At 44.4% G+C, this 13,336-nt stretch overlaps 1 protein-coding gene across 1 annotated transcript in view; it reads right to left on the reverse strand.

Annotated features, from left to right (window-relative positions):
- Window positions 1–4,552: 4,552 nt before the first annotated feature.
- Window positions 4,553–13,336, reverse strand: part of EXOC4 (exocyst complex component 4) — an 810,848-nt gene continuing 802,064 nt past the window's right edge. Inside the window, exon 18 of the mRNA XM_082661558.1 lies at window positions 4,553–5,994. Coding sequence (XP_082517684.1) covers window positions 5,757–5,994 — 238 coding nt within the window. The 3' untranslated portion in view covers window positions 4,553–5,756. The remainder of the gene's footprint in view (window positions 5,995–13,336) is intronic.

A 13,336-nucleotide genomic window follows, 5' to 3' on the forward strand; every position in this document is an offset into this window, starting at 1 on the left:
ATTTATCATGTATATGTAATACTTATTATGTGCCAGGTATTGAACACCCTCTTTTACTTTACAGAGCAACAGTGTTGGATAGGAGCTGTTATTATTATTATTATCCCATTTCACAGATGAGGAAACTGAGGCTTGGGGCATTTAATAACTTGTACAATAGCAAACCACTTGTAAAAGGCCGAGGTGACCTTCTGAGCCAAGGTAGAGCAGATTCTAAAATCTGAGCGTTTAGCTCTCACCCTCCTGGTCACTCCAACACTTGGCCGAGGTGTGGGTCCTCTCCCATCTCCAGCTGGCTGGGCTCAGCCCCTGCGCCACATGTTTTTGTTTCCAAGAGTTATGTTGATGTACTGGCCACAGAGGTGGCCTCAGGCAGTGGGGGGCTGAGGAGAAGCAGGGGAGAGAGACAGGTAGCCCCAAATTCAGTGGGGCCACAGGAGAGGACAGAGCAAATGGAGGTGTCAAACTACCAGAAAATGTCATTTGGAACTCAAATGCAGCACATGAAGTGCCCTCCCTTTGCTACAAGGGATGAGGGGTTTTGGCTCAGGATAGAGAATAGAGGGGTTCCAAACACGGACTCTGGCGTCAGCATCTGTCTGGGGTCAAGTCCTTAATCTAAGCCTGTGTTTCCTTACCTCTGTAAAGTAGGGATGATCATACTACCTACCTCATAGGATTCTTGTGAGGATTAAATGGAAGTACGCGTTAAAGCATTCAGCACTGCACCTGACACATATTCAGTCTTCAATAAGCGGTATCTAAAATAACACAATAGCAACCATAAAATAAAAACGGTAACAAAAAACGGGTACTAAGCGTTTCCTGCTCTCTCACAGTAAATAAATCCTTGTGAAAGAAAACTCAGCTTGGTAGTAATTAAATAAGTTTGGGATGAGGAGATTGCCCATTTTTCTCCTCCTAGAGTATCTATTTGCAAAGTCAGCAGGCATCTGAGGCCACATTTCTAAATGAGATTGAGTATAATGGGAACTCCACTCACCCGACAGCACCTGACTTTATTTCTTTTCACTTGTATGTACATAAATAAACTGTATATACATGAATAAAATACATGTGCTGCTTTCACAGCTCACTGCGTTCTCTCTCGGGTTCCTAGGGACCCCTGCTCCAGGTGTGTGAATGTTCTGGTGATATTTTTAATTACAGACATAAGTCTGTGGCCCAGGTATGTGAAAGCAAGTCCTCAAATCAGGCACATTTCCCTTTGAAAGAAACTTCCAGCTCAATTCCAGGGGCTTCTGCATCTCTTGATAATTAACTCTCTCTCATTACACCCCGGCCCAGTTGGAACAGGCCAAGCTGTTTTCAGATGTGACGCTGTGGTCGGTTTCCCTCTGCACCTCCTCAAAATTCCAGGCAGGTCTTGAGCCTCAGCCAAATTAGGACAACCACCTCCAGCTGTGTACATCTCATTACAACTTCCATCTCAGGAAGAATCTTGGCTGTATTTCACATCTGGTCATCCGCTTATTAATTATGTACTTCTTAGAACAACTGTGCCTAATTAGGACAGAGTGGAGACCTTTGCTGAGCCCAGTCATTCTTTGTTTTCTTGTTCTCGGTATCTCATTTCGCTCCCTCCAAATTATGCCCAGTTTGTTTTCCATCCCTGCCACATTAAGACAATTGCTCTCAGGTATGTGTATTACAGCACACGCTCTGCTTTTCAAAGCTCCTTGTTTTCACATCCTGCTAGAAGGACGGCCACTTCGCTGGTTTTCTCATTGCGTTTGTCTCCAATGGAGTGAGTCTAGCTTGCGCTTGTGGGACCCTGGTTACCCTCTGTTGTTTACTGTGAATTTTCTGTGCCCTGGTCCTGGGGAAGCAGCCACAGCTACGTCTCAGAGCAAGAATCCTGAACGCAATGGCATTGGTACATTCATGGAAGCTGTGAAGCGGGAATCCATTTGTTCCATCAACTTCCACGCTCTTTGCTGGTTAAGGAGGGAAGAGTGAATAGTGAGATACAGCCCAGGGCTTCCAGAAAGGCAAAGCTCAGAGAGAGCAGAAGAGGGTTGGGCTGAAGATTTCAGTCCTCAGTCCTACCAGATGTCTTCCTAAATGAAAGGGGAGCCTTGGGATATATGGACTCTGACGAGGGCAAGATCAGAGTGGAAGTACCAGTGCCGTGTCACAAGGGACTGTCTCTTTTGCTTGCCATTGCATGAATCCGTATCCGGATTTGTTATTGCTGTAACCGGCAATCATATCCTTTTGACAATGAATGCCTTAGCGCTAAGACATTCATGGATATGACTTGACAGTAAGAATGATCAGGCTTTGGTTGCCAGTTCAACTTGGCTGTATTTGAGGTTTTCTTCTCAAGCTATTTGAAACATAAATTAATGACTGTCAGGCCAAGAAAACATTCAGGCAAGAACGATGTCCTGGAGAGAGGCTGGGGCTTCTGTGAGTGAGGTCACTCTGCCCAGGGCTGTAATTCCAGGTGGAGAGTCCCCGCCACATCCTGCATGACAGGCCGTCTCAAGGGTCTGGGCTGTGGGAGCTCAGGCCTGGTCCTACCACTGAAGTTGAGCTGATTTGCCTCCTCAGAAATGAACTTGTCTTTCAGAGCCTGGAAGCAGGGGTCCTCTTCGGCCAAGGGCTGCACGAGGAACGTATATCCTTGTTCCTCATCTAATCAGCAGAGATGTAATCACGTGTGAGAGGGAAAAAGTTCTACTTGGGCAATACGACTAAAAACACCTCACTGTGAAGTAGGAATAAAAACACTGTACAAGGATGAAAGTCCCTGAGAGAAACTGTAACCACAGCACAGGTGTAAATGAGGGCTCATGGGGTGAACGGCACAATATTATCCAGAGTATTGTTTACAGATTAAGAGGTGTACTGATAAGTGATAATAAGATAATCGAAAGTAAGAAAACACGGCAGAAGAAGAAACCACTGTCAGCAGGCAGTTCTGAGAACACGATTTACCAAAATCTATCAAGGGTTGGATCCTATCCTTTGAAGAATACCTCTTCTTCAAGGAATTTATTCTAAAGGAGGCTGAGTTGGGAGAGACTCCTTTAATATTTTCCAATCCCTTGAAAGAAAGTAGTACTGGCGACATGGTTGTGGGACAGCAAGCTAAGTACCAGAGAGTAGATGACAGTGATGGTAAGAGAAGGAATCTCTCTCTGGGGCTGCTCTTGCTTGTGGAGCTGGTTCTCTGATGACCGGGCTGGATCTCACCTCAGGGTCGGCCTTCCTCGTGCTCTTGTCTGTTCTCCACCTCCAGACCCTTCCTCATGAGCCCTCTCCATGGTGCTGACAGTGGTATAGACAGTAACCCATGCATGTCCATCCCATTTGCCGCTTTGTAGAAGAGCGAGATAATGGTTTGCTTTGGCTTAGTGCCCTTTCTGGGGAGGCCTATTTTATTGGCCTTTTTAGCTGCAAAAGCACATTTATGGAGTGGTCTTCATGGCTGGAAACGAACTCTTGTGGCTACATATCAGTGTCAGTTGAGGTTGGACCCCGCCCTTGGCAGACCCTGGCTCTCTTTAGTGATGTCCGGTCATGGCTGTGAACGGCACAAAAGCAGTCTCACAAAACATCCCCAAAGTAGGACCACAACAAGTAGAACTCTTCACTGTGTCCCAGAAGGGGGTAGGTCTTGAGGCAGCTGTGCCATCTCCATGGCATCCACGTGACCATCCACCGAGTGTGTCACTGGCTATCCTTGACCTGTCGAAGAATAATGACTGATGCACCATCTTGCATAGAAATTCGGGACAAAGAACCCTAGATCGCTTTTTCTGTGCAGAATTGACCTTTTTCAATCTTATCATCGTTGTAAGCAAAGCAGGGATTTCACTTTTCTAAGCGCTCCCCCGAAGCAGCTCATGTGGCCATTTGTCTGCCGGGTCTCAGTGTGTTTGGCATTCTACTCTGTCCAAACCCATGTCCCTTCCCACATCCAATCAAATGATCCTAAGTACTCCCTCATCCCACCCTGGCTCTTCTGGCCTCCCTATCACCACTCCAAGGTTCTTTGTCTAGAGTGGACAGGAAGGGGAAGAAAAGGCACAGGAGCTCTGTGGGCAGGCCACGGCCACTAAGGGGAGGCTTGCAAACCACAGTGATCAGCTCTGATCTCCCCTCGTCTCCCTCTTCCCACCTGCACTTCTCGGGGAGACTACTTCCAGTGATGCTGTTTAGGGGCAGTACATTTTTCCATGGTCATCTCCCATATAGATTCAACTTCTCCCCAGTTGGGCATCTGAAGCTACACAGATTTACAACATTCCTTCCAGAATCTCCTGGAAGACCATCTTCCAGCTGCCTGTTGAGTTCCCTTCACAGATGCCCCACTGGCCTGATTTCTAACCCAGCCCCGAGTGCACATCTCTTACGATTTTGGTTAGAGTCCGGTTCCCATCCCATCTTAGAGGTAGGTAATAAGGGTGTCCTCATTACTGACGATCTGCCCCCCTGCCCAGCAGCATTTGGTACATGTTAGGCTCTCAGGGAATGTTTGCTGAATAAATACAAGAAAAACAATACTCAACATTTAAGCTTCTCAAACCATTTTTTAATTTTCTGCTTTTCCCAACAAGACCTAAGTTGTACAAACAGGTGTAAAATTCTGAACCATCAGGGCATAAGGCATGACCTCATGTGGCCCAAGTTCTTTCCACTCTCCTTTCCACGTGTTTTCAAGTTGTGTCCCAGTCAGGACATTGCTTTCTTCTGTGTTATATGAGCCATAGGCAGGAAGAGAGCTTGGAGATATGGGGACAGTGGGGAAGGCGAGTGTGCCAGGAGCAGCGAGCTCCCACACCAGCCGAGGGCAGCCTCAGCTGGTGGGTGCACAGAGGAGGAACGTCACAGCTGTTCCGGCTTCCTTTCACTCAGCTGGCAGGTCTGGGCTACTTTCTAAGATGAGAAAGACCTAGGGGCTCCCAAGGAGAGTAAGCATTGAAGAATCATTCACACCCAGACAATGTTTCAAGTAAGATAAAAAAATTCTCTAACCATCACTTTCTCTTGGAGAACAGAGGAGAAAAATCAAGAAGAGGGTTGAATCGCCTTTCCTTCTTTCATTTTCGTCATTAATTTGATGGTGCTTGGTTTTGATACAGCAGAAAAAAAAAAAAAAAGGCATCAAACCAACCTATCACCTGGGTCCAGGCTACTGCATACAAAACTCTCCCAAGGATTGAGATAAAAGGATTTTTTCTCCCAATCCCTGAAGAGGTCCTGTTTCGGTCAGGGAAACTTGTTGAAAACTGCAGGCAGCTGAGAAGCCATTGGCAATAGAGACAGAAAGCAATGCACATACACTTATCGAACTGTAAACTGACAAGGTCAAGACAGTAAAAATCCTACTGTTTATGTAATAGAACCCTATTAAGTGATTTTAGGGAGGGACTAGAACTTAGGAACAATCTACTTACCAAAGATTGCTGGGTATTAGTCATTCATGCATTCATTGTTTTGCAGAGTTCAATTCGACACAACCTTCCACCCCATCCCACCCTAGGCCCTTCGGAATTGACTGCATCAAAGTAAATGTTCAATCCAAACATACTGCGAAGTCCCTTTACAGTTTATATGAAAAACCAAAACCAAAGAGAAAAGAACCCTTACAACTTCTCTCCACTCAAGCATCAGTGTAGAGGAAACTAAGTCAGCTCGGAATATACAAAATAACATACCAAAGAAAGGAGTATGACCAAGGAAACAAAATGAGCAGTCCCCCGCCCCCTCCCATGGTGTACCCATTACACCGTAGTTATTTTCTTATCCTTGGTGGCTTGCTTGATGGCCGCCTGCTCGCAGATGATCTCCTTGAGCCGCTGCAGCCGCATGTTCTGGGTGGTCTGGTCTCCCACCCCCGTCTGGCTGCGGTGCAGCAACGTCAGGGCGTGGATGTACTCCAGCTCTGTGTACTTCACGCCCTGGTCCACTACCAGGTTCAGGAGTTCATCGGCCGTGTTGTACAGCATCTCGTAGTACTGCCTGAGAAAGCAAGACACAACACTGCTCACTGGCTCCGTGGTCAGCAATCTATGTGGTTTCAGTGGTAATGAATGTGCTATTTACAAACTACTTAGTTTATCTATTCAATAAACATTTATTGATCACTAGACATTGTTCTGAGCCATATGAATGTAACGGAGAACAAGACAGACATGATCTCCATCCTCTTGGAGCTCACTTCATGAGAAGTCTAAATAAAGACCCAGGGACACCTGTCATCAAGGTCTCAGTTCACGCAAGACTTTCTCCTAATTTTGCATTTGCCTCAGGAGATCAAAAGAAAGAGAAGTTGGCGTACAGAAGCAAGAGAGAGAAATAACCATCTGGCAGGCATTGCTAGTAGTTTCTGTCCCATTCAATCCCTCATTCATTGACTCATTCATTGGAGGCTCTGTGAAATATATGGTTTTCTCCATAAAGTGGGATAATAATAGTATCTCTGAAGTTACAGTACCTCTTAGGTTGTTGGGAGAATTAGTTAATCCATATAAAGTACTTAGAATGGTGCCTGACACAATTCTACCTGCTCCATAAACATTAACTATTATTACTAGAAATATATTTATAATAATGTATTAATAGTAATAGTAGCATATAATGATGAGCAAGACACAGCCCCTTTCCTCAGATAGCTCAGAGACAAGTAGGGAAAGGTAATGAAAAGCACAGAAAACTGCTAGCAAAGTTAATTTCCATGTACTGTGTCATGTAACCCTCACTACACCTAGGGAGCTATTACTCCCTTTTCTCAGATAAGAAAACTGAAGCCCAGGGAAGTTATAGGACTTGCCCAGTGTCACAAAGACATTTGTGGCTGTGACAGAATGAACCCAGGCTTCTGACTCTTAAGTCCAACACTCTTCTTCACGGACAAAGACAAGCATGTTCCAAGTGCCCGGAGTGAGGTATCAATGGTATGAATTTCCAGCAGAGGAAGGAGGAATCACACCATGTTGAAGGGAGGGGAAGGATCAAGGAAGACTTCAAATGGTGTAGGATACTGTCAGGCAGGGCTTCCAGGAAGGAAATTCTAGATTAAAGGAAAAGAAAAGAGATGAGCAAAGACAGGGAAGAGTAATCTGGTTAGCCCGGGGAGTGCAGCTGAATAGCAGAGAGTCAGGGCAAAAGGCAGTGAAGGACAGAGGTAGAGAGTCTAACAACATCAGGATAGTTAAGTCAATAAAGCACTTTAGGTCTAGATAAGTCAAGAAAGCACCTCCCATCTGGGGCCCCAAGTTCTGCTGAGAACAGAGGCACCATTCCAAGTTGTGCTTCCGGAAGGTTAATGTGACAGCAGTATGTAGGATGGTCTGGGAGGGGACCAGGTATAATTCTAGCAAAAAGGAAGGGCCTTGAGAGCCATTTGGCTCAAAGCCATTGGCCCAGGTGATGGAGAGAAGAGTAGTGCCTTCTAATGTAAGGGAAGCAGGCATTAGAGTGAACGTGCAGTGCAGAGAAAACATGAAGCTGGGAGCGAAGGACGGAGAGGGCTGCCACTTGCCAATCTTAACACCAACATGATGCCACTACAGTCCTCACCAAGTCTACTGGGCTCTGAGGCTATGACTTGCCCAGGTACTACAAATGCCCCGGGAGGTAGAGTTCAGTGCAGGCTCTGAGCCAGTGATGCTATCATAGCCAAAGGACAGAGGAGCCTCCCCAGGGACAGTTTACTTCCTCTTCTCATCCCCACAGAAAAGGTGGCTCTTCCAGGATTGAGGGGACAGAACAAGGCAGTTTGCCCAAGGCAACTTGGGGGGGCGGGTGAAGGGACCTTTCAGGCTCACTTGCCCCAAAATCTTGTACTATTGGACTTGGAGCCTTGGGATGTTGGATTTCTTCTTCATCAGGAACATCCTGAAAAAAAGACTATCCTATGGGAGAACTAAGCCATCTTTATGGTAAGGAATACATTCTGGGAGCTTGGTCATTTCAAGAATACTTTATAAACTGCTGCTACAAATGGGAAAGTGGCAAGAGCGCTGTCATCTTTTCACGTGGCTAGTTCATTTTCCTGCTTTGCTAAGCCGCCTTTTCCAATTAACACTTTTTTTTTTTTTTTTTTTTTGCGGTACGCGGGCCTCTCACTGTTGTGGCCTCTCCCGTTGCGGAGCACAGGCTCTGGACGCGCAGGCTCAGTGGCCATGGCTCACGGGCCCAGCCGCTCCGCGGCATGTGGGATCTTCCCGGACCGGGGCACGAACCCGTGTCCCCTGCATCGGCAGGCGGACTCTCAACCACTGCGCCACCAGGGAATCCCTAACACTCTTTTTAAATGGGGGAAATAATGCTCTTTTATGACTACTTCCTAAATGGTGGCAGGAATAGCAGGTGCTCGTCTTAAATTGGAGAGTTTTTGAGTTACTCCTGGCAGCAAATAGCTCAACATCCTTGTGTAAACGGTCTTCTTGGGGCTAGTCTTCTGTAGTGGTTTCAAACGAGTGTTCACTCTAACCTCATGGGACCACGTATTTAGGAATCACTGGTCAACGGTAACTTTGAACATAGACAGAGGTACTTCTGAAAGAATAAGTGAATGAACTCTGACCTCCAGAGGTCTTGAAGCCCAACATTAGCTACAGTCAAGAATTGTTTTGAAGCTTCATGTTAGCATAAAACTCATGTGAACTATTCCTCCTCCACAATACCTCTGCTGGAATTAAAAAAATACTATTTGTAGGAAAAACTTGCTGCTGTAGGAGAGTGCATCACATTTAATCCATGGCTTCACATGTCCCCTGGCACACCTTGGCTTCCTCCCCCATACCAGCCCCAGTTTTCAGAAACGAGGCCCTACATCCTCTGATTCCTCTTACCTTAGATGCACAGTTGAGGGAGACAGCTGTCCATTTAGGAAACTACTAAACAAATGTTCAAAACACTGTTCAAGAAAAATACATGTTTGAATCTAGAATTGTCACATGGAATGAGAGAGAACTGGGGGCTCATGGTTCTTTCAAAGCTAGAAAGGACTTGATAGCTGCAGTTCCAGAATGGTGATTCTCTAACTAGAGTTACTGGGAACTTATGAAAAGTACAGATTCCTGAGGCCCCATCCCCAGATACTGTGATTTGCAAAGGTTTGGAACCAGCCAGGACTCTGAGCCAGAGTTTGTTTGATGGGGGAATAGTTACAGACCCATTCCCATCTGCTTGAGCCAAGGATCTAAAAGCATTAGGGAAGAAGACAGAAGCAGTAAGTGGGGTTGTGATGCTTTTCGCTGAGATTAAACCAAAAGAATTGGGTTTCTTTGTATTATGATGTTGATATTTTCATCATTCATTTTAAGAAGTAACGCTGAACCCATTAGACCAAACGAAATTGGATTTCTTTTGAAAAATCTGATGAATTGTTTCCAGGGATACTGGCTGGTTTTCTACAGAGACCGCTGTTCCATGCTGGGAGCAGACACCAAAACAAAGATGCCTGGATTTCTAGACCTGGAGCCTGCAGCGTGATAAGTGATAAAGGGCACGCCACTTAAGTCCTTAATGTTTCAATATCCTCTGTGCAATGAAGACCTTTATAAATCCCAGGATGACACTCTGAAGTGGACTGAGAGACTAAAAGAGTCCTCAAGAGCCTCAGATGAACAGTGCCCCAGAATTGCAAAGCTGAGTTATTAAACAAAATTGACAGGTAACTGATGGTGTATTTTCTATAGTTAGGGGAAAAAAATCCCCATAACCATGATGATATATTAGATCATAAAGAAACATAGATATTTAAGACAGAATGCAATTCATTCATCTTTCAAAAGAGTACCTAGGAGCAAAGACTATACTAAATCAGCATAGCAACAGTTGTACTTGGAGGTGGAGAAAGGGTGCTACAAGGTGCTCTAAGGAGAAAATATTTAGGAAAATGCCTCAAACTACACAATTAGAATGAGCTTCCATGGTAAACACTGACACGCTGAAATGAACATGTAACCCAACTGGAATAAATAATTTAAACACTGACACACTGAAATGAACATGTAACTCAACTGGAATAAATAATTTATCAGGTCCCAGGGAAATGAAAGCTTGATCTTTATCATCACACATTAAAAGAGCAGCCATGGCTTCCAGGGCACCACATTTTATATGAGATAGCACTTGACTTAGCTGCCTGGATGGGACCAGTGAACACATATTTGATTTAAGCCTTTTTTGGCTCATGACTTGTAGAGCAAGTTTCTTCATAGCCTGTGATATTCAGGGTCCAGTTCCTAGACGTGGACCAAATATCCCATTCCAGAAACCAGAGATCCATGTCCCCCTTAGGGATGGAAATTTCTGTGAGGAGGTGGTTCTTCCCTGTGGTTTCTCTCTCCCTTTGCTGTGGGCCTTTGGGCAGAGTTCCCAAAGTGGAGAGGGAGGGGAGTGCAGAGATAGAAAAGTGATGTCACATAGACTGGTCTCACAGTCTATAACACGACAACGTTTAAATTTTGTTCGGGTCCAAACAGATAATTTTCTCATATCTTCCTCATGTTTCCTTTATCCACAGACTGTTCTTCCTTGTGTTTTTCTCTTCTTATTTTACTTCAATGGTATTGCACTGCAACTTTTTCTCCCCAGTGATTCTATCTGAAAACATTCATACCAGTAAGGATACGAAGGACATTTTGATAAGTTGGGCAGATCTTCTTTTTAAAGCATAAAAATAAAGTTTATTTTGTTTTTCTGTGATTGGAAAATTAAGACACGTGTCATATAAGATATACAGACTATACAGAAAGATTAAGCGGAAAAAAAATTACTCATATCATTCCATCATAAAGACATACCACATTTTGGCATTTCCTTCTAGATTTTTTCCCCCACATGTAGTAGCCTACCAATTTCTTTCTTATAGTTGAAATATTTCGGCTGACACACTATTGGACACTTCGGTTGTTTCCAATTTAAAAAACTTGCTTTCCTGAGGACAGATTTCCAAAGCAGAATTAGTCAAAAGATAAGTATATGTTTTAGGACTTTGGCAATGCCACCAAATTGCTTTCTAAAAAACTTGTATCAATTTATCTTCATACCAACAGCATATGACAGCATCTAGCCCCTCATATTCTTTTTTTTTAATTAATTAATTTTTGGCTGTATCGGGTCTTCGTTGCTGCGTGCGGGCTTTCTCTAGTTGCGGCGAGCGGGGGCTACTCTTTGTTGTGGTGCGCAGGCTTCTCATTGCAATGGCTTCTCTTGTTGCGGAGCACCGGCTCTAGGCATGTGGGCTTCAGCAGTTGTGGCACGCAGGCTCAGTAGTTGTGGCGCACGGGCTTAGTTGTTCCACGGCATGTGGGATCTTCCCAGACCAGGGATTGAACCCATGTCCCCTGCACTGGCAGGAAGATTCTTAACCACTGCACCACCAGGGAAGGCCCCCCTCACATTCTTTTAATTTATATGAGGTTGAACAATTTTTTATCTACGTATCAGTTTTTAACGTACATGGGTATGCACACATGTATAAGCAAATTGTCGATATCTTTGTATCTTTTGCGTATTAGTGTTTTTCTTACTTCTATTTCAGAGCGCTTCATAAATTTTTACAGGTACGAAGCAAGGAGTGCTCTAGTCTCTCATCCCTGGTTCTCCCTCCCACTTTGCCATACTCAAAGTTATCACTGTATCTCTAAAAGCTACTGGAAACAGATTCAGTTCTCTTCTTTGTCAAGTGAGGGAAGAAAGCCCTAATAAGACCAGTTATTCCCAAGCCAGGCATGCCTCATTCCTATACCTGTAGGAGGCGCATAAAGTCTGCGTGTGGGGATGAAAGGAAGGCACTGACTGGGGGACTGTTCACTGACTGGGGGACTGTTCACAGCTCCTCCATCTGCCCCCCTCTACTGGATGGTGTTCAGATTCCTAGATCCCCAAATGGAAACTACATTTTCCACAGATATACAGCTATGTCACAGGCTGGGTTTTAGAATTCGTCTTGATCGTAGTAATAGTTAACAGTAATGTTGAACTTTTAGATGCATTAACGTATTCAACCCTTTGAAGTAGCTTCTGAGATCACCTACATTTTACAGATAAGCAAACTGAGTTTTAGAGAGTGTGAGTCATTTGTTCAAGGCTTCAAAATGAAGGACTCTGAACCCTATACTTGCTCTAAAGTCACTGTAATACAGAAATATTTGAACCTGTAAAAAGCGGAAGTACTAATTACAAAGGATACTTGTCTAGCTAATTCATTTTTAGTCAGGATTTAGGAAATATGAATTAAATAAAATTCACATTCAACTCTGCCTTCCATTGTAATGGAACAAACTACTATTGTGGCAATTCAAAATTCATTTATACAATTCACAGTAATATTTGAATAACACTGGATTTGATCTGAGAATTCACTGCTCTAAACCAAATAATGAAATCATGTTGTATATTCAGCATTCAAGAGTTACAGGAGGGCTTCCCTGGTGGTGCAGTGGTTGAGGGTCCGCCTGCCAATGCAGGGGACACGGGTTTGTGCCCCGTGTCGGGAGGATCCCACATGCCACGGAGCGGCTGGGCCCGTGAGCCATGGCCGCTGAGCCTGCGCGTCCGGAGCCTGTGCTCCGCAACGGGAGAGGCCACAACAGTGAGAGGCCCGCTTACCGCAAAAAAAAAAAAAAAAAGAGTTACAGGAAAGACTTTTGGCTTTTTCATTCTGTCACCTCTCTCTACTTCTCCCTTTTTGCCCCTCCAATCTGGTAATGGACAAGGTGCCCTTTCTTTCCAAAAGTTGGCTGCCTTTCTGATTCATTACTTCCTCGAGGAAGGGGGATAATTAAGTCATTTCATTGTGAAGACTTTCTCATCTAGTCCTTCCTGAGATAACGATAGTATTAATGTCAATAAGAGAATTAGGCTCTGAAGCTGACTTAAAATGTAAGTTTCAAAGGAAGAAAAATTTACGTGAATATAACTTAGCATCGACTGTAGCCCCCCAAATTCTTTTTAGCCAATAGTTGCAACATTATGAGCAATTTAATAAAAACCCAGGAGTTGATGGGTCACAAAATTGTCAGATAAAACATTCAACTCCTGTTTTCTCTACTCACTCAATGGTATACATGGTAATAAGCAGGGAGATGGAAAGAGAAAAGAAAGGAACTGAATAACCCATAAACCAGATAATCATCCCATGAATAACTGAGAGGTAGTTACAGCAGAAGGACTGAGAGAAGTAAATACTCAAGAGATCAGCTAAGCTCAGATTCTGGTTAAGTCTTTCATTCCTCCCTAACTAGCTGTGTGACCTTGGACAATTGCTGTCAGCTTTTCGAATCTCTGCCTCCCCCCACGTGAAAAACAGAGGTTACAGCAGATGCTATTTTAGCACTGGCATTAA

This window comes from Grampus griseus (assembly GCF_964374135.1).
Source record: "Grampus griseus genome assembly, chromosome: 9".
NCBI classification, from domain to species: Eukaryota; Metazoa; Chordata; class Mammalia; order Artiodactyla; family Delphinidae; genus Grampus; species Grampus griseus.